Below are 23966 nucleotides of genomic sequence, written 5' to 3'. Positions count from 1 at the left end.
CAAGGCCATTGCTGCAAGTGTCCTGATAACAATTGGCCCGAAAGGAAATTAAACCCAGGTTCTAGCGAATGTACATCATAGCTTGGGCAGCGCGACTTGCATGTCAGGTAGTAATTTCACGCAGTCAGCAGCCGTCACCTTCTCCAGCGAGTAGCCTCATTTATCTGAAATCCGTGGAATGCAACACATGGGCGGGAATTCGGGGGCGGAGACATTCGTGAAGGATAAGGCGAAGAAATGAGGGGAAAGGCTTCTCTCAAGAATGTTGCATGGAAGTGCATGGAATACTGTGTTGGATAATGTCAAGAAGGGATGGAATTAACGAGTGGGTATCAGTAGGAAAATTGAGAAATAGATACTGAAAACGGGTGTCAGCCTTAATTAACCCTTTCAATGATCGCCGATAATTCCTGCAACAGAATCGACCATTTCAATACTATGACTGCCCTGGTACGACCCAAGCTGCAGCAAATCTCACGTGCGCTGTTTGATGCGCCTTCTAAGGCTTTGGCAATTACAGCCGGTGCTGACTTGTCACTCCTTTGATACAATGAGCTTGCCTCGGCCTGTTGGATTGGACCGGAGCACTGGGCATTTCGACTTCGCTGCAACGTTGCGTTCCACCCACTATCGATGATGCTCGGTCGATAGACTCGGTTTTGTTGCTCTTAAAGCGTAGCTCAATAGTTGGACGTTTATCTCATTAAGTCGGATTAAAGCATACAATTCGTTATATGCAACTCTTTATTCAATGAATATGTTCCAACCGAGGTCTTCATGATTTTTTTCTCGGTGTTGATTCATAACATTGGTGGTGTATAAAGATAAAGAAAGACTTTGATAGAGCGGCGGCAGGCTCGCTATTGAACTGTATGGTGGCCGGCCGGGTGGTTCGTAACATATGGAAAAAGGCAAAGAAGTTTTACCCTCTAGAAGGGCGGAACGTTGTGCGTAAAAGACGAAGGGATTCATGATATAGCGCGCGAAGATATGAATGGTTCAAAAGGCACTATAATAAACGTATAGACAGACAGCTACATCAGTCTGAATCGAAATGGAGTCAAGGGAATAGAGAACTGCGTGCTCTTCTTTCAGACTACCCTCTTTTCCTAGTCGTCATACTTCTGGCTTCTTGTACGAGTTCCAAGATATTTGCTCCATCCACTCGCAGATGTAGATTGACTACTAGTAGGCGAGGATGAGGTTCGGTTGAAGAAATGGACGATATGGCCAAGCTGATCTGACTTGATCTTGTTATTGTGACCCATCCAACGCCAGAATGGTGTTTTTCTAGTTGATGGGTAGTCTTTGAAAGTGCTGCCAATGTGACACACCCTCTTTCCCCGAGGAGGCTCTATTGTATTATTGTTTCCGACGAAGACAAAGTCATCGCTGGCATTGTGGTATGGGGCGGCGGTTGGGTTTTCGTCTCCGGCAGGCTCGTCAATATCCTTTTGGTCCTCGTCAACGTCAGGTTGGTACTCGTCTTGATAGACACGAACTGTCGGGTAGGTATCTTTACTCTCTCTGGCCATCATACGTCCTTGCTGTATGCGATACAGTGTGCAATCCAGAGTGTTAGTAGCTTCGTCTGGGTGCGAGGCTCGCTCTCTTGCACTAGAACTAGAAGTGAATTTCGACCGGCTTTGGTTCGCCACGGGTCCTGGAGCAATAGACTTAGTATCGTAACAAGAGAAGTAAGACAGAAAGGATGGAAGGTACGAGTTATCAAAAATGAATGCGAAAGGTTAGCGCCCACCTCTATACCCATATTGGGACTGACTTTGCTGTTGATTCATCTTCTCTAGGATCTGCTCTAAGGTACGCCCTTGAGTTGCGGAAAGGTGTAGAATAAGGCTATTCTTGGCGCGCTCAAGGTTATTTAGACCTTCAATAATCTTGTTCTCGGTCTTGATGATATTCGGAACGGCCCAGAGGTGAAGGTAGACCTTTAGCCCGGAGCGATTGCACAGGTTGGCCAAGAGGTTGTCTAATTCGTTAAGGTGTTCGTGCACAATTAACAGTGGCACTTGGAAAGTGTTTGGTGTCAATGGCTCGGAGGATTTGATAAGGTCTAGTATAGCTAGCAGAGACTCCAATTCGATAGTTCTCCGAACGGCGCGGGTTAATCCTTCTTTTGCCTCATTGTGGATGCGGTAGATGGTCTTGATGATTGATGCAGCGATTGTTGTAAGCTGGACAATGCTAGCTACAGCACCGAGAACCTCCATTTTCTAGATAACAGCTTCCTGACTCACAATACAGGGGAGTAGGGTGGTAATGGAGAGTGAGGGGTTCCAGAGATGATCCCAAGGACTTGTCTTGCCTAAGACCCTGGGCTCCTTAACAGCCGTCGCCGCAAGAATACTGTCATCTCGGCCCCAACCACTACCGATCAAGTGTTGGACTGCATGAAGCTATTAATATAATGCCCGTTCAAGCCTGTCTTATTACCTAGTCGTCTGCCTAGCAACCTAAATCAATTGAATTGAAAGCCTACAGCCTGCCGCTTGCAATACCTACTGTAATTATGCACTAAGTATATACGCCGGTAAAGGTGTGGTTCAAAAGACTAGGTTGCCTACCTAAGCCACCGAGGTCGATTGGATCAACAGCCTGTAGCCTGCTGCATATAATATGCAGGAGGATACGCCCAGTCGAGGCGCTGAGGTCTCCTGATAGGCTCTTTAACTACTCTATTGGTTCGCTGGCGCTCTCTCTTTACTATTATATTTTGCTACACCGAAGGGCTGATAGGAAATGAGATAATTGATGGGCACGGTTTCCCTGCAACTGCTGCCCATGGTATCATCAGAGCCTTCCATTGTCCCTATAACCAAAACGCGCATCAAGCAGGCTGCCCAGCTGATGCCGGGGCTGTGAATTCCGTCCTACCTACCTTTTTCACATCTGCTAATTCCTGATCTCCTATGCAGCTGTCCGTGAATAGGGGCACTTAAATTTGGAAATCAAGGGGGTAAATTGCCATGACGTAGCAGTCCACGGCTGCCAGGTGACATTGCACTTGAATTCGCCAAGGTGGCGTACACAAGCTTGAATGCTTCTTAACGGTAACTACCTCCATGTCGAAACGGCCACGGCATTAGCATATCTCCCATAACCCAACCGGCGGCCATTACTCCTGGAAATTCCATTTCCGGTTTCCAAGACACGTATTACTTCACTTTGGTTCACACCTTACCCCTGCGTATGTACGAGATATTATCGTTTCCCTCCATTAAGATAGTTCCTTCTAATATTCTCGCCACGCCGAATAGGGACCATGATACAACCTGGTCCCGCAAAGGTTCACAATATTTCAGACAGTCACATTCAGAGCAGACAGCTCGGGGATAACAATGAATATGGCAATCGTAACACCAACAGTCTCTACTTCAGCATATGTTCTCTCACACCGCGGAGGCCCAGATCTGTATCAAGTACCTCATCAACTGAAAGGTCTGAATCAGCTAAGAAGAGACTCACCAAGGCCATCGTTCAAGCCATCGCCGCTGTCTTGCTCATAGCGCTGGTAGTCACTTTACCAGTGCTAAAGGCGTATCACAAATTACCTCCCGATGATGGAACCGATCCGTGAGTGTCATACTTCAGGAAACTGTTATTTCAGAGCTGTAAATTAACGTACACATTTTAACCAGCGTCCAATCGAATACAGCATTACAATCATCGACTTCGGGATCCAGAAGCAAGAGTATTGCTACAAGTCCGACGACCTCGAATAGTATGACTTGGACTAAGTCATCATCCACGTCTTCCGCCGTCTCCCCTCAGAGCAGTGACACGATTGAAGCAAGCTCATCTAGTAGTACGGACATGCCGCAAACGAGTAGCACATCTCCGAACAACGACTCCGTTCACCTTGTGAATTGCGTGGGCTCTGATTCTTACTCCGTCGTTGTGGTATGTTCATATCTCTTAGGAGCTGAAATCTATTTAAATCTATACTAAATGTAATCTTTTTCTATGTATAGTATTGTGCTGAAGATACCGACTGCGATTTCGCACCATCTTCGTCAGACTATATCCAAGTTAGTTCTAGTGATGAGTTTTATACTTGGGAGCAACAGAACCAGTCTGTCACCTTCCCAACTGGCGTGATGTTCAATTGGACCATCAATAGCAACGGAAGCACTTCTCCCGACTACAGTCCTCAAGGGTAAGCGTTTTTTGCACTTTTCATCCTCGTCTATTTATCTGATAGACATTCACTGGAGTTTACCCTTAAATTTCTCTCTATGGAATAATAGTACCGTTTGCCCTCACCTCAAGTTGTTCCTTTTCCTCATCTCTCGCAACTTTAAGAACCATAATATCTAATAATCAAACAGGTTTAGTAGTAACGGCTATAAGTTGTTTAGATGTTATAAAGATAACCACCGCTTGATGTACAACGACAACCAAGACAACCAATGCGAAAGCATTTATTATTGTGTTATGTAATTTGTTATTTCAATCTATACTTCATCAAAGTTATACACCGCCGACGTCTCATTGCTCTGTTTAGTGGAGCGAAGTCCATAATGTAAACCCACTTTCAATAATTGACTGCATGGCTCTAATGGTGTGACAAGGGCTCTTATAGAGGGTTTGGAACTCAGTCGTATATTCATAATAATCTATTAGGGGTCTCAAAGGCCATGATCTCTACCTCTCTTCGAGGGCGGAATCAGGCCTCTATTTATAATCGTTGGGCTTCATACGAATATACCCAATATGGCCCCCAATTGCCTTACTCAATCTGTTGGCTGTCTGTTGGTCTGCCTGCATTGCCAGTTGGTTCCAATGACCTCTCTATATCCAATTATCTGACCTATTGGTGTGGGTGATCCTCATGGGGTTAGCGTGATCCATGGCGGAGGCAGTAACCAAATGGCCGGCATCTAGTTACCAACTGATCAGGGTACGTACTATACTGTATACTCTTGCTAAGACCTGCCTTTACTTTCCGCATCCAGGTCCACACTGGAGAGGGGGGTCCTAATTTACCATGTACCCTATTAGAATGACCTTCTTACGCCCTATCTTCTTAAGAATATCCTGTAGCTGAGTCTTAGTCCTCTTAGGCTTAAGTTTGTTAAACTCCTCGGTAAGCGCGAGCATGTTTTTAGGTATAAGTGTATATAGTGTGGGTAATACGGTAGCTAGATGATCGTCAGATAGTACCAGCTGAGTACTGCCCGGCTAACCTTGCCTCTGCCTTGCCCTTTGCCAAGCACACACTGGTTGCCATGTCCGCACCTTTAAATCTGTCAAATATAAGGGGTTATATCTTAAGCCAGGATATTGGGTAAACGGGGATCTGAGGGTAGACCCACGTCAAGAAGACAAGGGGCCTCGTAAAATCTCGGCGTAGCAGACGCGTCACACAGACAAGATCATCATCATCAATCAATACACTGAATTCTACATGCCATCGCTTATATCTGACAAATAGGTTGATATCGGATTCATGATTATTCAAGATTGTTACGACAACTTCCATTTTACTTAGTAGTATTAGTAAAAACCAATGCACCGGGTACTAACCTCTTAATAGTACCGCAAACAGGTAGTCTCAACCACATTATACTTTAACAGCTCGATGAAGGAACGTAGATGTTGGCAGCGTGTATAGACTTGATGACTTGACTTTTTAAACTTGATTGTTAGTAAAACAACCAAGAATAATCATCATGTGCATGACCTGCCAACAACCCACCATTTATAATTATACACTTTGCAACCCCTCTTTTGATTCCGGACCCGTTGCTCTCCAGTAAGGGGGGAAACTATACGATGTATCAATACCGGATGTGTTGCCATTACCATGCCCTCAATTTTCAAGAGGAGGCTGATGGAAGATAGGTTCTAGAATAAAGCTAGGGCGCGAACAGTAAATCTGAAGGGCGGAGGCTGAGATTTATTTGGACTTGAAGATGGAAATCATCCCGCGGCGAACATCAGCGACGACTTGTCCTATCTCAAATATCTACATCATGTATACAATAAAATTTTAATATATACAGTATACCTCTTCGTAGAATGAAGTTGAGACGATGATGATGGTGTAAAATTTGTACTATCCTCTGGACTGCTTGCTGAAAAGTAGTAAAGATGCACCCAACCGATTTAGAGCTCATCTCTATAGCATTCTGTTTGTTATCTGGGCCTCCTGACTGAGATAATGCTTTACAAGATTATTCCACTTCTTAGGTTAGGCTGTGTTAATTTGATCCAAAATATGTCCAACATGTATCCCAACAGAGAGCGACTGTGTAAATCCTATGCCTAAATGGCCATCTGCATCCGGATGCACAAGTAACGATGATATAAGAGTTGCCATGTGACGAATACCTCATCCAAAACAACCAATAACGGCCAAGGTGCGTGAAAATTGACCCGTAGTATTCAGTACTCATGCCAGGAGATCAAGTAATAATACATGATTTTGTAATCGATAGTGTCTTCCATCATATCTGTTGCAGCTAACCCTTCTATGATGTGCTTGTAATAGATCTCATCCGCATCCTCTCACAAGTCCGTATAAGCTCGTCCTAGTGAAGCTATGAGCGTCTATATGATACTCTCTACTCCTGAAAATCAACGCGGAGGGTAGGCTGGGTACATACTCTACTGATATCCTTCGTTGAGCTTATATAGTAAACATTTTGGCGTAACTAGAGAAAGTTAGCTTATCGAGCACCGCGCGTAATTCTAGAGTATCACTTGCCTGCACTTCAAAATCCCCAACCAGTTCGGTTAACGCCATTGATAAGGTGGTGGGACTGGCAAATTTGGAATGAAGAGTTATTGTTGGCATTTGGGTAGTTGCGAGACAAATAGCGTTTATGAGCTGAACCATGTATTGCGGAATGATGAAGAGGATCAATGGGGGAACGAGACAATCGAGCGAGTCCATTAAATACGTACAGTATCGGCTTACTTAAGCCACGCCCTGACAAATTTCGGCAGAGTCACTGTAAGTAAGGGAGTGTCGGTTGCCCATAATGTTGCAGACAGCCATGATTTCCCCACCCAAACAATTCTAGGAGGAATCTCTTCAGGTTATCTTCCTTAACATATGTGAAAAAACAAACAAGATGAGTGGGGTAATATGAACCCCTTACCGGAGGCGCAGAGGGGGTGCAGTTTCACAAATAAGGGGCGCAACGTGTACGTTTGTAGTTGGTAGGCCAAGGTACTCTTCGTATTACGTTGATTGGTGTTTGCTGATCATACGATTTGCGCTGAACACGAGTATCAAAGGGAGAAGGTAGGGTGCCAGCTAGGGAGATGTAAGACTCATAACATGCTGCCGGTATACCAGGCCCTCCACGTCACGACCCAGGTCTATTGTATCTTATTCTACAGATGAACTGTCCGGATTATAGCTACTTCTTTCGAAGACTCACAGCCCCTTTCAACCTTCTAACCATTTCATTGCCGGCACCTCTTATACGGACCATCTGTTACCACCGTTGAGCATGGCTGATCGTAACTTCAAACACCACTCCTCCGTTGCCAAGTTCGCTATCTCTCAAAAACACTATCTTAAAGCTCCCCCGGGCAGATCTTTCAGCTACATAGCAACCGGTACACTCCTGTTGGACACAGGGGTTGCACATAATTCGCGCATTCTCCTCCTCCAACATGCTTCTGTGTGCTAGCTTCTGGCTCGTACTGCCTCATATATAGGCCGTCTCACATATGACTGTGAGTTATTAGAGACGAGATGTAATCAAGACCGTTTACGAGGGAGCCAATTTGTTCGAGAGGGTTTAGGAAGATCTGGAGACATCAAACGAATGATCTTAAATTTCTGATTGCACATAATTATGGAAGTCTAACTCACTGGCAATAGAACACTGACGCCCATCTATGCAAGCGAGGCATAGGGATTACTACTTGCAATATAGCTCATGAAGTAGTTTGCTCAAGTAACAATACCCAGGACAGGTTTTACTACATCTTGGATTTGGACTTCTGTACTACCGAACTTCAACTTCCACGTAGCATCATTCGCCTCCTTCATCTTGTACTAGAGGGCCGCATGTGTGCGATCTTGCAGCCTGGGCTTGTACTCAACTACCGAGATAATGCCACTGCTCATATCTCCGCAGGTCTTCGCTTCATATTCAAGGATGAGGGCTTCATCATCTACTCGAAGCTTTTCATATGCTATATTCCATAGCTCTCTCATATACGTATCACCATGTACTAAGGGTGGCAACAAAATGGGAGATTTGTCGAGAGTGGAGGCTTGACATGACGATTCGTCAGGGTTCGCTGGAGTACTATTGCTGCCTAACTCAGCTATAAAGGGGTTAAGACCGAATTCCAGGGTTTGAGTTTGGCCTTTATCACGGTTTCTGAGATGAATGTTTCTTCTTATCCTGTGCCCGTAATTAATCAGAAACATAATGAAAAGAAATGAGGCTTCTATCGTAAGAGAACAATGGCATCGAATCTTTTCATCTGTTTCAGCATGAATCGTAGGGGGAACTCGCGAGAAAGCATGAGATTTCTGATAAGCTCCCAACTCCCATCAACGAATGTGCCCTAGGAGAGGTACTGCATAGCCCCAACACATGACATCTAATACCCAGTTGATGCCGTTGGGTCTATATTAATATAATGCGGTTGATTGGGCAATATATCCAGGCGATTGTGATATCGTTGATTTATGTCATAAGCAGTGGGTGGGGCTCGAGTAGCTGAGCTTATCAAGTATTTCTCCGCACTGTAGAAGATAGCTACAGAGCCTCTCCATTCCCTTTTCCTGAAGCAGGATATGCCATAAAGAAATGAAGCACTACATAAAGGGTAGAATCCGTGACTGCCTATGCTCATAGACTAGATACTAGGTAGAGATAGTAAGTGAGAGAACGAGGGGTAATAGCAGTCCCAGACAAGGCCTAAGCGGAAGTTGCTTGGCATAGACAAGGATAAGCATACGCACATCAGCCCAAACGCTTGCTGTCAGTTCATACGGGCCATGATTACCTATGTTATTAGGATTCGGGCATCTAATGCGTGGCTATTGACACTCTAGTGAAAATATGCAATTGCTCTATCGGCGCTCCAATAAATTCTGTGCACCTATACCTAAATACTCGAAGGTGAATTTTCCCCTGAAGCGATAAGCGATGCAGACTGAGATCTCGAAATGGAGTCGATCTATGCAATTCTGTCATAACGGCAGCCCGTTAACTGCTAGGCCAATAACCAAAAGGTCTGTATACGCCAAACTAGTGTACCCGAGCGTCCTTTAGAATATCGCTACCAACCTCACCTCTATCTAAGGAAACACCTCCCTTTGAGGCAAGGTGGCAGCCAACCTAGGCGGCCTCGATAGAGTCAACCACACGAAGCCGCAAATGTCTCATATCGCAATGCAGCAAAGTTTTTGACAGTCCTGCGTACCATTTTAGGAAGAGAAATAACCTCATTATAAATAAAGGGAATTTTCGAGGGGTAAAGGTATAAACGAATAACCAGGAAGTTATAGGAGAAGCTTCCATATCTCCCGGTCCCAAAATACTAATTAAACTTCAACCAGTCGCTCACTCTTACTTACAGAACTACACTATTGACAGACAACTAGCTATAAAAGACAGTTAACCTCAACAATTATTATAGTTATATCGCTCTGAGATACCCAGCATACCGCATCCCAAGAAACACAAAAGCAACCCTCCAAACTATCCTCTACCCAATCCATCCCCACACTCCCCCCCCCTTAAAACGCATTCTCCCCTCACGGATCACTAACCCACCCCCCATCAACAACATAACTACTCCCCGTAATCGCGCTCGAATCGTCACTCGCCAGGAACAGAATCACCCTCGCGACCTCGTCGGGCCTCAGATCCCTCTGAATCGTCTGCGCAGCCATGACCTCAACCCGATACTCGTCCGTCAGCACCTCGTCGATCTGTCTCTGCGTGGCGATCGCCCCCGGCATCACGCTGTTCACGCGGATCCCCCACTTCCCGAACTCCTTGCTGTGCGTCCGCGTCATGCCCATGATCGCGGCCTTGCAGAGCGTGTACACGGGGAGCCCCGTGGCGGGGATGCTCCACGTGATGCTCCCCATGTTGATGATGCTCCCGCGGCCCTTGGACCGCATGCCCGGTACCACGGCTTGCGTGAGGAAGAATTGATGCCGTAAGTTGACGTTCACGTCGGCATCCCACGACGCCGGCGTGACTTCCTCCGTGGGGACCCGCGTGGACGCGCCGGCCGACGCGGCGTTGTTAAGAAGCACGTCCACGGCGCCCCCGTTTGCCCCGACGACGTCCTCCGCGCAGGCGCGCAGGCGATCGAGGTCCGTCACGTCGCATTGCATGAAGCGCGGGAGCGGCGTCTCGCTCTTCTCCGGATACGTCGAGCGGAGCGAGGCGAGGAGCTTCTCCGCCGACGAGGTCGATATATCCAGGAATACGACCTTCGAGCCCTGCAGCCAGAAGTTCTCGACGCACGACGCCCCGATGCCCTCGGCGCCGCCGGTGATCAGGACCGTTTTGCCCCGCAGGCTGGGGTAGGTTGCGTATTGTTGGGCCATGATGGCGGGCGGGAGGGCGAGTGGCGTGCGGAGTAATTTAGATAGTAGCACCTAGCGTTAGATACCTAGGTAAGGGGATTTATTTTTAACCTTAGGCTAGGGTAATTGTACGATAATAGATTTAGTTGAGATCGAGTCAGGGAAGCGGGCCGTGGGTGGGTTAAATAATTTGCTTAGAACGCTATGATCTGGGGTATTTCGGGGGTGGCTTAATAAAGGCGGGCTTAGAATTTTAGAATGCTGACGGAACGCATTGTCTTCGGCGTCCCAAAAAGCAAAAGTGTTGTCATACCGTCTTCGATCGAACCCACAACGACCGATCGGAGCTGCGAGTTCGGTGCCACGACCGGCATCAGGTAGTGAGGGGTGGGCAATGGTAGAATTGGAGATCCTTCTCCCTCGAATGATTTTATTTATTCGCTTCTAGAATGTGTCCAACCAAAATGCCAGTGCTCCAATACACCAAACACCATTATGCTGATTCCCTTTTCCCTTTTCCCTTGTCTAATTCGATTTTACGCAGTCCCAAATTCCCAGATTTACAAAATGAAGTCCCTACTGGACTAAGGAGACCGGTCCGAAGTCTATCAGAAAACTTGCCGACCCCACTTGAGGGACCAGTCGAGAATGTCGCCGATCGATGAATTTCTGCTTGCGGTCTATCCAAGACTGAGCAGAAATTTTGCACTCGTCGTGCATATATATGAAAGTTGCCAGAGGTAGAGAGTGACACGGATGTTGGCGGTCCACAGGCGAACGGGGTCGTTATCAGACTCAAAGAGAGACCTATGGTGATAGGGGCTTTGTGTACAATTACTATACCTGACGAGAGTTGACTGTTCCTCTGTTGTTGGCCGATAACGCTCATGACTCCCCCGCCAGGAAGCATTGCAGGCGGACCTGATGACAGATCAGAGTTCCAACGTGGTAGTGCTAGCTCCGTCAGGTATTGTAGCAGTGATCGTGAGCCCCCCCTAATCCAAACAATTGACCAAGGCATGAAAGCACGTAAGACTCTATGTCCAACAAAAACCTTGATTGGACTTCAAGAATCTACATTTTTTTGGGTTTCAAAGGACAATCAATTCGATGAGTCGCAATCCTTCTTCGCCATCCCAGGTACCATGTAAAGGCATCTGGGTAAATGATACTAACCCACGAGTTAGATTTGAGACACGTTTCATGAGCAACGGCCACACAAAGCTGCGTAATCTGTAGCTCGGAACTACTCACTGGTAGCTTCCAGTATAGCATCAATCGCATCATCCTATCTGCTGCTCATTCTCGAACCCAGACAGAGTGGATATGTGATCCCTTGGCATCTTTGGTGGCTTCCCGAATACTTCAGGCGTTATAAGAAGGTAGAACACCTATCGTTCGGACCCTGATTGGTGACAATGACTCATGGCGACATTCTCGCAACTACCATCAATTTCTTGGTAGACTTCGTGCATAACGGAGCTGTCGCTATAATTTTATCTCGACAGCCGTATCCTCTGCTTTCCTGTCATCCTCCGGTGTGGTGTATAAGCTTAGATCGTTCGCCGAGCTGCCATAGACAGGAACACCGTCAATTACTTTGTTAGAGTGTGTAGGGTGCCGGCTTAAATTACTTGTCGAGCTACCGCGACTGACTGGCATACCCCCATCCATAGATCTATCCCATGTTGCGGTACGCCGGCTTGCGGTGGTATGTCGGCTTGCTATCGAACTGCCGCGACTCACTGGAACTTTCCCCTCCATGAGTTTAGCTGGAGGTGGTGGTTGTACCATCCATCGAACAGTGCCCTTGAGGTCGTGTCGTCGCACAATGGGCGGGTGATAATCATTAACTGGCGGGTTAACAGGGAGAAAATAGCGGCTTCCTTCATCCTCGTCATCGCTGAGTTGTCTGGCATCCTTATTTAAGCTCGATTCGAGGAAGCGACCAGCTGATGATCCCGCGTGCTTAATCGCATCCATCAGCTTGTGGCCAGTTCGAGACAGCTCTGATCCCCATAGCTCTTCATCCTCTCTCTGCTCAGAAAGAATGAGTCAGTAATCACCACCTATGACAAGGCACTTGGAACATTGCAAGAGCTTCCTCATGGAAAAACGGAAGCCCTTGTTTGAAAAGGTACCCCTCCTTTTGACATGAGTCAAACAGGGAGATGAGAAATTCAAAACCACTGACCTGATAGCGCCTATGATTCCAATCATGCGGGATGTCAGTTGTTGTGACAGGAGATAATTCATACCCACTCTCACTTCTACGCGACGAAGCATCCAGGTTGGTGATGGTAACAACGCTTACCCCACCAATGCTCGCATTAGGCTTCTCGTTTTCCTTTGCTCGAGAGATAGTGTCACTGTTCGTACTGTCAGTACCAGAGGTTACAACGAGGATATGACTTGTCAGGGATACCGACTTTGTAGTGGTGGTGGTGATAGTATTCGAGGTGTGATTTACAGCAATACTACTACCACCAACGCTGACAGATTCACCGCCAGAACTGGCCAAGCGTCGTTGGCTGGGATTTCTGTATTTCTTGCGCTCAAGATGCGGCCCCACTGTCATTTGCAGGGTCAGTAAAATTCAGGGTATCCAGTATCTATACCTAGGTAAGGGTATCACGAGATTGAGTGTGAGGGATGGAGATATGGGAGGGGAAAGGAGAGCAGTCAAGGCTACATACTGCTGATCTCTTCTGACCAGTAAGGGTTGGTCTTGAAAGGTTCTGGCTGATTGTAACCCCCCGGTATAGCGTGTTCCAACTGTTGTGCCTCACGCTGCCTTCTAGCCTCTTTCTTGAGGCGACGCTGATGTAATGTCTGATGGCATGGCGAGCAAGCGGCCACGTAAAAAACCAGGGACTGAAGTGCGTGAAAGAACGACATGATAACTAGGAGAAGTAAGTATGACGATTGTCAGGATGCACAAGAACAATTGCTTACATAAAATAGGCAACGAAGTGATGTATGTTGAGCGCCTAGATATTGGGCAACAATAAGCGCGATATACAGCTGCCCGGTGTGATGTGATCCTGTCGTCACCCAGCACGAGGGAAGGTGCACAACGAATGATACAAGCGCAAGTATGATGAGAGAAGTAACGCAATATGGGATAATGAGATATGATACGAGGGGTGTCACACCCAATGGGTACCTAAATATTGGGGCACCAGGTGTGAGAGTTGATAGAAAGTACTCCGGGTGGGTAATAAAAATAGTATCGAAGTAAGCACGTGGCGCTGAGACGTTGAATGATCAAAGGAGGCTGTGAATGACGTTGACGGGATGAGCCGAGCGCGTTGTGTGAAAAGAACTGGGGAATGTTAAGGAATTGATGTTTGTCGCAACAGTGCAATCAGTTTAAGGAGTCGTCGAGTGGTTAGGTAGGGAGCAGTGAGAGAGCAGTGAGGGAGATGGGAAGAGAGGCTGCTCTCAGAGGCAGGAAATGCCTACGAAAACCCAGCCGGCTCCCCCCCAAGAAGCTCCGTTTCTGCCGTCCAGATGTGATGATGGCTTCCAAGGTGTCTGTAACGGTCGCAAGTTGGACGGCGATGATGAATATCGAAGCTGAGAGGACTGTTGGACGGAAGTGGCCAGGTGCGCATGTGAGCTTACGCTAGGCAAGTAAGTACTATGTAATATGAGCGAGCGGGTACAGAGTCGGGCGAATAGGGGCAGATGGAGCTCTGTCTCATTTAAAGTTGGGCTTCATCGAGAAACAGGCAATTGACGTGCCAATTGGTCGCGGCCGCATGCAAACAACACCACCAAACACAGGTCACAGGTCGAATGGGTAAGAATAAGAGCATGGGAAGCATTGGGTTAACAGAAGGGAAATCGAAGGAGTGAAGCCGACTGCGACGCGGGAATATGCATGGTCGAAACGAACGAGGGTGGTTTTGGCAAGAAGACGATCAATTAGGAAGTTGGACGGGGGTGTCCTGGGGGGGCCCTATTGGGGCTGGAGGGGGTTGAAAGGTGCTAACAGCCGCCTAACAGCCACCTAAGAGTTACTGGGGCAGTACTGGGGGAGGTACCTACCCCTGGCTGCCTTGGGTGGGTACCTACCTAGGTACCTAGGTGAAGGTAAAGCCCCGCTAATGTACAGCGCCGCCGCCGCCGCTTCAATTGGGGGTCGTGGCGCGTGCCTGGGCGGTCGGTTATCACGGCGCCTCCTCCAGGTCCTCCAACAGAGCTCCAATCCCCTTCCAATCCCCAGTGTGTGGAGGGGTCGAGTGGCAAGGATCTCGAGAGGACGAGAGGTGTGAGAGAGGCAATTAACCTTAAACATCGTAACATCGTAACATCGTAACATTGCACCATGGATCGGGCCCAGTGCCTGGGTACAGACAACGTGCTGTGGACAAATAAGGAGCTTTACCACCCAGCCGGCTCTTGTAAGACTTTGGGTATTAGTATCCCTATCACGACACCAGGTACTGATTTTATCACACCAGAGCACCCATATGAATTCCACAACGGAAATACATATCGTACCACTAATGTTATTACTAAATAACTAGGAGTACAACATACAATCTGCATACAATTCTTAGGTAGGTACCTAGGTAGTCAGGAGAAGGTGCTCCGATGTAGTGTACACCGCGATTGAAACTCGCTGCCTACGCTAACTCATTCCAAACAGCAATAAAACACTCCTCCAACAACTCCGCCTCCGCCAGTTCTTATCTTTGGATCCGTGACTAAGACTGCTATCTATAGTACTATAAGTGTCATCGAATCAGGTATATTAATTGAATCTATAAGCACACGACATAATTGGCCCAAAAAGCGAGTGACGTTTGAGCGCTTGTAGGAACCAAGCCCAACTCACATATATACCTCACCTGCAGATCATATAATATCATATATGACACGCAAATGTTACATGCAAGATCGCTGCTGCTGCTGCGCCGATTCTTGCACATCACGGGCATCACAACACTACCGAAATTCTACCATGTTTTGAGCGAGTCGAACCTATCTATCTAATGCTCTGTCGACTAAACTCTGCGCTATTTCTCAGTTGACCTTTACTTCGGGTATATACGCGCATCTTCCATCTATCTTCATTCGAGTCAAATCAATACCCAAAACCCAAATAGTCTTCCCTCTCCAAGCATAAGTAGGATATACATACCCGGTGCCGATCTCCGGAAATACATAATATATATGCACGGCACTATCCGTGACGAAAAGCTCGGCGCCATGCGGGCAATATATAAAACAACGACGATCATTTATTGGACAGTCGGAACATTGATATATGAAATCAGTATCAAAACCTCAACTCCTCGACAGTCAATCCTGGTCTGAGCAAATAAAGGTAACTTAGCCCTTTCCATTCCCACAGTAATCAATCCGCGTGATTCGTTTAAGCACTCATCATCTTGACGCTCTCGAAGCAGTCCGTATTCACGAATCACAGGTAGGTAGGTAGGTAGACCCCACGCATTCAATCTTGATCAGATCATCACTCTCCCTCGCTTCTCAACCTCGTGCTTCAAATCCTCTACAGAAACATACATTCTCTGCAACCCCCGCCCCAAGTCTCAGACGAAATCAATGCGTCATTCTAAAATACAGCCCGGGAAGTATGTAAATATTACAAAGACGAAAGAGCCGCACCACATCTGCCCCGAGTGGCTGTTGCAATCTCAACTTCCTTCCTTCAGCCAAGCATATATACTTCCCCCAGATGCAAAGTCATAGGTTGTTACGCATCATTCATCTCCGAGAGAGAAAAGTTAACCCAAATTCTTTTAAAATGAAATAATATTTCACCCAAAACTGCCTAACTAGCTCAATAATAATAACGCTGTTTTAAAATATACACACACATATATGTACATACTCCCCTTATAAACCAACCTTCATACTTACACCATTTAAACCACGCCTAATAAAATAACCATCCAAGCCCTATACATACAACAAAGCAAGTTAAGTCAGCCCAAGCCGAATCCAACCACTATTACCATTACCATTCTCCCACCAAAAGCATTTACAAAGTCGTAATGAATTAGAAATCCAGATCATCCAAGTAAACCTCCACGAAGACACCCACACAGCAAACACTTTTTCCATCAAACAACCCTAGCTACAACCAAAAAAGCTTCTATCATGGACTACCTACCTAAGCCCCTCTTACGGTACTCACTCACCCGCTCGTGCAGTAGATAAATCCCTCCTCTCGAAATGACACAACCTCACCAACTCCCTTCACTGTACGTACATACCTATATACTTTAGCTTTCTTTTAAGTGCTCGCTTCCAGTCAGTCATATGAGTTACATTCGAAACAATATGCCTTAATTTACTTACTTACTTACGTTCCCAGTTATACATCCGCTGGCCGTTTGCGACGTAGATGACCATTTGCGATTTAGGCGCTTAACAATAGAGCTTCCTTCATAAACCTTTACCACACGTACAATAGAGTCTAACCCATGGGGCTGATATTGACGATCGGCATATCACTCTTCATCTTCAATCCGGTGACGAAGAAAATTAGCGAGTGTTAACCAAGAAAGAAAGGTAAGAGGTGCCAGTACCATTCACTCCTCAAGTAACTCATACCACTCCGGTATCTCTTTGATCAGACCCCACATATACTTCTCCAGCTTAACTGCGCACTTATTATATACCGTCGATGCATCATTATATTGACGACAGTTATTAAACATCAATTTAAGATCGTTGATGAGGTCTTTTGGAGTGGTATATGCATCGGTCCCAAGTTTTTCTTCTATAGTTGATAGATCGATTGGTGAAGTAATAACGTCGTAATAATCAGTAACGTCGTCTTTGTTTACCGGATGAAGGAAGGGCCATGCTTGTTTATGAAATTGGATCTGAGATAAAAAGCGTCGAAGCTCGTTGAAATGGGGTCCGTGGCGTGGTTCTCGTGCCAGCTCATCCATACCAGGAGACCAACCCGTTGTCCGTATGGCAGGGATAGAGAGTGGATCGATAGGTATAATATTACCGTTAGCCCATTGTTGAAGCGGCTGATAAATAATGTTACTTTTGCTTAGGAGCCGAATTTTAGCTTGAACAGTTTCTTTTTGCTTAAGAAGCATACGACCAACTTCAAGATAGCGGATGCGGGGAAGCATTGTACATTGCATAAGTGTGCCCCCTTCATAATCTTTTATATAACCCATCCAAATCGACTTATTTAAAGTGATCTCTTTTGTAAATCCTTGTTTTTGGAAATAACCGGTTGCATAATTGTCAGCATAAGTTAAAAAGTGCATCACAGGGGAAGTAGCTCTAATATAGTCTTTCAGATGAGCCATAAGATGAGCGCCGTATCCTTTTACTTGTTGGTCGGATGCAACTGCACAAAAAACAATTTCGGCAAATTGACGGTTGCGAAATTCACGGATTGCTATTCCGCCGATGACTTCGAGAGGATGTTTAATAATGGCAATCGATAGATGTGTACGATCGTAAACGAGACGTGCGATGTAATCTTTAGGCATCTTCGGGAGTTGTTTCTGGAAAAGGCACTTGAGGCCTGTAAGAATAATCATGGATTCTCGATCGCCATCGTTATTGACGACTCGGAACTCGATCTCGCCATTTCGCTCTTCTAAAACTGCGGGCTTCAAGGCGGTCAGGCTTAATCGAAACTTTGTTTTGGGGGGGGAGGGGGGAAACCTTGTCTGGGAAAGGAATCCTCTGCTGTATGATAGGGCGCTCAACACCTGAATCCGAGGGCGCATCATGGGATGCCTTGATTCTTTTAGCATCGGCGTCGACACGTAACTCTTCTGAAGCTATGCGCTTTGCTGTAGGGTGATCTCGCCTGGGTTCAGCCGCAAAAGACTGCGCCTCTTCTTTGTTCGGATCCATTGATTGATGTTGGTGTGATGTGTTAGGTAGAAGCGGATGTACGCCGTAAATGCGCGGTTGGATGGCTGGGAAACTGCATATCACGTGATGGACCCAGCTCATAGACCGGCCAATCAAATCACACTGCTTCTTCCGGTCTGTCAGGAACAGGCTCTCGAGGCTCTTACACGCAGCGCCAGAGACGGCGCATAGCGGGCGCTAAGCCCTACCATCTAGTCCTGCTAAACCACGTAGGTGTCAGTGCCACCTCTTTCTTTCACGAGGCAGGAATGCCTTGCTTCTCAGGCTCGTTCCGAAAAGGCGTTGGCGGACCCCGTAGGAGCCCGGTCTCCTGTGCTATTATTAGGGAGGGAAAACTCTGAAGTATAGCGATCGAAACTGCGTACTAGTACGGAACGCACCAGCTGTCGGTGTCGTGCCAGTCCGAGGCTGTACTGGGACGGGTTTGGAAAAACCAGCACCGAGAACGCCATGCTGGTACGATATCTGGACCTGGGCCAGTACGGCCTGGACCGGTACGGGGTTGGTCGACGGACTGGTACGATAGCCGGACCAGTACGGAGGTTGGAGTCCAAAATATCCATCACCGTTAGTATTGGCTTACAGTGCCAAGCCTGATGGAAATTTGCGACCACAACCTACGTACAGCTGGAACAGCACAGATTAGGACCACGTACTGGTACGAACCCAGACCAAGTACGACTCCATGCTAAGTACAGCCTTGGATAGCGGACCAGTACGGATAAGGACCCTGTACCAGTACGACCTTGGACCGGTACAGGCTCTACAGGGCTCGAATACACTAAGAACTTCCCCCTGAACCTGTACTGGTCCGGAACTGTGCTGGTACAGACTTGCACCCGTACTTGTGCGGTAACAAGATGCCCGACCAGTACGCTTGCAGCTGACCAGGGTATATTTCTGTTCATATATAAACAAAGTCTATGCTTGGTCTAGTAAAGCGCGGTAGCTGGCCTGATAGCAGAGCAGGTACTATGTAAGCAGAGCACCTTCCTCGACACTATGTGCCCTATTTTTTGGAATTGTTGGACCCGACAGCTTGGATCCGAGGCATTATCAAGAGGTGGGCGGTTGTAATAGCCAGTAGCATCGTGGGATAAGTCTACTTAGGTGGGCACAGATGGCTCCTAGTATCGATTAGGCAGTGTGCTATGCACAATCCCTGCACGGATTCTTGGTTAATCTGCGGCTGGTTTACGGAGTATAAGAGGAGGAGAGAAGAGGGAGGTAGCTTTCAAGATATTTTACACTTTGCCTCTCGTCTAGCTATACGGTAATCTGTTCCGTTCAAACATGGATTCTCAACAGCGTGGTATTTCTCCTTGTACGGCGATTGACATATATACAGCGCAGTGGACACAGACCTTGACTGGGATAAAGTCGCAATATACCGAGACAGAGCAATCCGAAGCGGTTTGTTTTAAGGAAGAGCGGGAGTTACTTCTCGAGAAATTACAACTATTACAAAGCAACTATAATACCGCCGTTAAAGATCGCAAGCAGGATTATACTACAAAACTCGAAGCCCATATCAAAACACTTGCCGAATATCATGTAAGTCCAGTCGTCAAAGCTACCTAGTCTGTTTACGGCTAATACTATCCTCAACAGTTTTCTACTACTCGGATGGAGCAGCAGGTCGAGCAAAGCTAGCAAATACTAAACATACCTACTGCCGTTAATAATATACCCAGCGCCTAAATACAACATACGATCGTAGTTCAGTCGCTAGACTTCACTCCCAGGGTTGAGGGGAACGCATAGCTAAACTTAACTGAGGTCTCGGAGGCAGGAAGAAGCTCCGACTTACCCGAGAGGCCATGTCTGCGCCGTCGGCGGAATTCGAGGTCTACTGGCTCGTATACCCGAAGTAGCCCATGTGCCGCAAGGCCGCGGCGAGGGCTTCGGCGCCACAGACAGACAGATCGCATCATAGTGACCAACGCTAGCAGCAACTTCGACGGCGATATAGCAGGGTGTGATAATGCTGATAACCGAGAGGCCGGGTACGTTGCTACCCCAATCGCAGGGACGGTGTGCTGCGGCATACTGGGAGTTCTCGAAGTTCTAAAAGTTCTAGTACGCGGCTGTCGTGCTCCCCACCGGAGGTTTTGAAAGCATCAGCATCCATAGCTCTCTATCCTAAACAAGCCTTGCAAAAAAGTACATCCCGGTCTGTTACTGTTATGACAAACGAGAACGAAGCATATTTGGGTGGGAGAGTGGATACGAGGACGGTGGTCCAAAGGCAAATAGCCGGAAGTTCCCAGTGTGGTATCTCGACGAGGACCTAGACATAACACCCGAGGGGCATTTCTCGATACCTAGCGAGTCCCTACTTTGTTGGGAATCTGTTAAGCGGCTTAGACCATTAGACCTTTGCGATGCAGCTTCTCGCTTAGTAACGGGTTTTGAAACCGCGGTCAAGTTTAGTGCCAGGCTGAAAACAATTCAAAAGCAGGCGTTGATACAGAAAGGCCGACTACTTCAGCAGGTGAGAGTATGTTTCCCCAGCACTAGTGGTGGCTAGTGAATATTAACTCATATTGTAATAGTAGAAGAGACATGCCACGTACGGTCTGCTCCGAGTGTTGCTATCAGATGCGAGAGTCCGCCAGACCTGGCATCCCCGGACGCGACGGATTGTCGCTTAAGCCAGATTGACGGCGAGGCTCGCCCTGAAAATAACATGGACATCCCACGGCCTAGATGCTCTAGTATTATCGAGCAACCTAAAGCTTCAGATGACGCACCTCTCGAAGAACCTGAAGCACAGAGAACAGGCATTAGTATAGATACAGAGGTATAGTGCAGGACTCTAGATATAACACTATGTTTTCGCTACTAACTAGATGACTAGAGTTATACACATAATCACAATCCTGACGGCCAGGGAAGTCGCAGCATAACTGAAACCAGATCTTGTAAGGCGTTAAAGGCCAACATCAGCTATATACTTAGCAATCTAGCAGAGGAGATGCAGACAATAGCCGTGTCCACCTATACTCTGCCGGCTCTCAGGGGGACTACTTTACCACTTTAATAAGCCAATAGAATACCGCAATACTTGGATAACTTAGACGCGTTCTACTCGCAGCCAGCATGTGCTTCACGCTCTAGCTGGGCCCCGATTGTACATGCGAGCAACTTCCTAGGGACGTCGCTCAACCAGAAGGCATTATTTCAAGGTTTATTTCTCTCTGCATAAAGCAATACATAAATGCACAATGGCCGTTTCACAGTCACCTGACTGATAGCTGGCTGAGCCGAGCCTGAGAAAAAGCGGCAAGTGCGCTAAGCCTATTTTGGTGCATACTTGGCATTTGGTAGAACCTAGAACCTTTTCCCATCTCTGCCCCAATCTTGTCTCCAATCTGTGGTCTCCTGCATGCTACAAAGTGATCTACCGGTACCTACAGACCAGATACAGAGTCCTACCAATCCTCAATCCTCAATCCTCGACCTGAATGCCTATTATCCATTGTTGTCTCACCAGAGTACACACATCATAGCACAACCGATCCCAGCTTGGAGATCGAGTCGAATCCACGCAACCACCATCAGTCGCCATCTGTATCGGCACACACATATACTCGCCAACAAACCAAGGCGCTTGCCTATTACGTACCATCCGCTGTCTCCTTGGCATGCAAGGGCCCTGAGAGAGAGAGCTCTTCTCGGCTGCATCAGGACCAGGCAACTCCTTCACCTCTATCCTGCTGATCTGGCCTGATTGACCATCAACCCAACTATCCATCCCTCCCTCTGCCACAAGCTCAATCGGCGAATCCATTGAACTTGACTTCCCATCACAGGAGTCTTGATCAGTGGCCACCCCTATCCTCCTTCTACCCTCCTTCTACCCTCCATCACAAGATTGGTGAATGGCCATTCGCTAGTCCATCTTGTGCAACCCATCCAATCTTACACAAGCTTGCCACCACCTCCTTTTTGTGGCCGTCCTCGCAGCTTCACAGCATCATTTGGAGTCCTGCAAGCCTCTTGTTCCTTTTGTCATCCCTATACCTAGCATAATCCCCTGACTACTCTCTTTTTCCTACTACCCTAGATTACTTTCTCGCATATATACTACAGGAACCTCAACCATGGATTCCCAGAAAGATAGCTCCTCCACATTGGCAACCACCATCGGTGGCTATGCTGTTATTGCCGCTGCCCTCGGAATATGGCTATATGCCTCCAATAAAAAAGAACAGAACCGCAGGTCACATGTGGTCAAGCAGCCTACCAAACACAATGACAAAGCCATTGCAACAGAGAGCAAAAAGAAGACCGAGAAAGCCCAAAAGCCCAAGCCCAAACCTGCCCCGGCACCCTCCGAGCGAACCGAGCCGGCCGCAAGCTATGATAGAGAAGAGGCCGAGAAAGCCGACAAGAAGGCCGACCGCGACTTCGCTCGTCAGCTGTCCAATACCCATGCTGGCACCAAGTTTAATACCAAAAAGGCAGACGAGAAGCGACAAAAATCAGTTAAGCAGTCCAAGGCACAAGAGTCCGTGCCGGACAAAATCTCGGCTCCCTCGTCCACTGCCGGAGATGCCGATGATGATCTGTCCCCTCAGGTATCCCCCGTCGTTGCAGCCGCCGACAGCACAGGGGTATCCGACATGCTTGAGCCTGTCGCCTCAGGCCCATCTGTACTCCGTCTAACAGGTACCGATTCGGTCAAGAAACCTAAAGAGAAAAAGGCGAAGGCACCTGAACAAGTTGAGACTAAGAAACAACGCAACAATCGTAAGAAGGCAGAGGCGGCTAAGTTGGCGCGCGAGGAGGCTGAGAAGGAACGCCAAGTCTTGATGGAGCAACAGCGACGAACTGCTCGTATCGCTGAAGGTCGTCCTGCTAAGGACGGGTCTGCCTTCGTAGCCGCACAGAATGCCTGGGATTCCAAGCCCGCCAATGATAAGGCTTCTGTCCAGCTACTGGACACATTTGAGGAAAAAGCAAAGTCGGAAAACATTAGGCGTTCAGGTTCCGCTTCAGCAGCTCCTACAACGAAGGCCACAACTTCGTCAGACCCCTGGTCAGGTCTGCCTTCTGAGGAGGAACAGCTCGAAATGATCCGACAAGAGGATTCGTGGAATGAAGTGAAGACCAAGAAGAAGGGCAAGAAGAAGGATGCTGCCGCTGAGGTCCCGGCAGTTTCGAGCCAACCTACCAATGACAACACTACTACTGCCCCGACTATAACCAGTTCCAAACCTGGTAGCGGCGCGAAGAAACCCGTCATTACCAGCAGTAGCTCTTCCTTTGCTGCCTTGACGCCTGAAGAAACAGGTGACGACGATGAGCCTGAGGAGGAGTGGGATGTATGATGTGCTCAGCAAGATTGAATCTATCGAGTTCCAACATGCCCTCGAAAGGTTGCTTCGTCCCAAATAAACCTGCTTACTCACCAGCACTTTTGCAGATCTGACTCATTTTCATGTTTAGACTAACGGTTGCCTTGTACACTATTTCTACGCCGCCATACCTTCCACCACACATCATAGGCATCTGACGCCTTTGC

The 23966-nt window shown here is 47.4% G+C and overlaps 9 protein-coding genes across 9 annotated transcripts; 3 read left to right on the top strand and 6 right to left on the bottom strand.

The window, feature by feature from the left end:
* Positions 1 to 478: 478 nt before the first annotated feature.
* On the bottom strand, positions 479 to 2510 carry F5B22DRAFT_433533 (uncharacterized protein). Its single transcript, XM_047971776.1, has 2 exons — positions 1760 to 2510; positions 479 to 1663 (listed from the first exon to the last, which is right to left on the bottom strand). Exons 1-2 carry the CDS (start codon positions 2229 to 2231, stop codon positions 1110 to 1112), a joined length of 1026 nt encoding a protein of 341 aa, XP_047827104.1. The 5' UTR covers positions 2232 to 2510; the 3' UTR covers positions 479 to 1109.
* Positions 2511 to 3283: 773 nt separating this feature from the next.
* F5B22DRAFT_650345 (uncharacterized protein) lies at positions 3284 to 4181 on the top strand (the record flags this gene model as incomplete). The annotated part of the gene is made up of 3 exons (XM_047979303.1): positions 3284 to 3594; positions 3660 to 3921; positions 3993 to 4181. The coding sequence occupies 3 exons, from the start codon at positions 3284 to 3286 to the stop codon at positions 4179 to 4181; spliced, it is 762 nt and encodes a 253-aa protein (XP_047827103.1).
* Positions 4182 to 6050: 1869 nt separating this feature from the next.
* F5B22DRAFT_622331 (uncharacterized protein) lies at positions 6051 to 7049 on the bottom strand. The gene is made up of 3 exons (XM_047975948.1): positions 6731 to 7049; positions 6630 to 6677; positions 6051 to 6554 (listed from the first exon to the last, which is right to left on the bottom strand). Exons 1-3 carry the CDS (start codon positions 6917 to 6919, stop codon positions 6495 to 6497), a joined length of 297 nt encoding a protein of 98 aa, XP_047827102.1. The 5' UTR covers positions 6920 to 7049; the 3' UTR covers positions 6051 to 6494.
* A 366-nt stretch (positions 7050 to 7415) lies between these two features.
* On the bottom strand, positions 7416 to 8993 carry F5B22DRAFT_622329 (uncharacterized protein). Its single transcript, XM_047975947.1, has one exon. It carries the CDS (start codon positions 8417 to 8419, stop codon positions 8039 to 8041), a length of 381 nt encoding a protein of 126 aa, XP_047827101.1. The 5' UTR covers positions 8420 to 8993; the 3' UTR covers positions 7416 to 8038.
* Positions 8994 to 9748: 755 nt separating this feature from the next.
* F5B22DRAFT_433199 (uncharacterized protein) lies at positions 9749 to 10800 on the bottom strand. The gene has a single exon (XM_047971775.1). It carries the CDS (start codon positions 10562 to 10564, stop codon positions 9758 to 9760), a length of 807 nt encoding a protein of 268 aa, XP_047827100.1. The 5' UTR covers positions 10565 to 10800; the 3' UTR covers positions 9749 to 9757.
* A 962-nt stretch (positions 10801 to 11762) lies between these two features.
* Positions 11763 to 13441, bottom strand: F5B22DRAFT_659921 (uncharacterized protein; the record flags this gene model as incomplete). Its single annotated transcript, XM_047980240.1, has 3 exons — positions 11763 to 12580; positions 12738 to 13114; positions 13240 to 13441. 3 exons carry the CDS (start codon positions 13439 to 13441, stop codon positions 12032 to 12034), a joined length of 1128 nt encoding a protein of 375 aa, XP_047827099.1. The 3' UTR covers positions 11763 to 12031.
* Positions 13442 to 17112: 3671 nt separating this feature from the next.
* On the bottom strand, positions 17113 to 18415 carry F5B22DRAFT_638963 (histone acetyltransferase GCN5-like protein; the record flags this gene model as incomplete). Its single annotated transcript, XM_047977667.1, has 2 exons — positions 17113 to 18165; positions 18221 to 18415. 2 exons carry the CDS (start codon positions 18413 to 18415, stop codon positions 17113 to 17115), a joined length of 1248 nt encoding a protein of 415 aa, XP_047827098.1.
* Positions 18416 to 19729: 1314 nt separating this feature from the next.
* Positions 19730 to 21090, top strand: F5B22DRAFT_650341 (uncharacterized protein; the record flags this gene model as incomplete). The annotated part of the gene is made up of 5 exons (XM_047979302.1): positions 19730 to 19990; positions 20048 to 20074; positions 20216 to 20515; positions 20601 to 20930; positions 20995 to 21090. The coding sequence occupies 5 exons, from the start codon at positions 19730 to 19732 to the stop codon at positions 21088 to 21090; spliced, it is 1014 nt and encodes a 337-aa protein (XP_047827097.1).
* A 1265-nt stretch (positions 21091 to 22355) lies between these two features.
* On the top strand, positions 22356 to 23874 carry F5B22DRAFT_433069 (uncharacterized protein). Its single transcript, XM_047971773.1, has one exon. It carries the CDS (start codon positions 22543 to 22545, stop codon positions 23770 to 23772), a length of 1230 nt encoding a protein of 409 aa, XP_047827096.1. The 5' UTR covers positions 22356 to 22542; the 3' UTR covers positions 23773 to 23874.
* Positions 23875 to 23966: the final 92 nt, after the last annotated feature.

Source organism: Xylaria bambusicola, assembly GCF_022495145.1.
Source record: "Xylaria bambusicola strain CBS 139988 unplaced genomic scaffold F5B22scaffold_52, whole genome shotgun sequence".
Classification (NCBI taxonomy): Eukaryota; Fungi; Ascomycota; class Sordariomycetes; order Xylariales; family Xylariaceae; genus Xylaria; species Xylaria bambusicola.
Note: the sequence above shows the minus strand (reverse complement) of the source record. Positions and strands in the feature narration are given on the sequence as shown.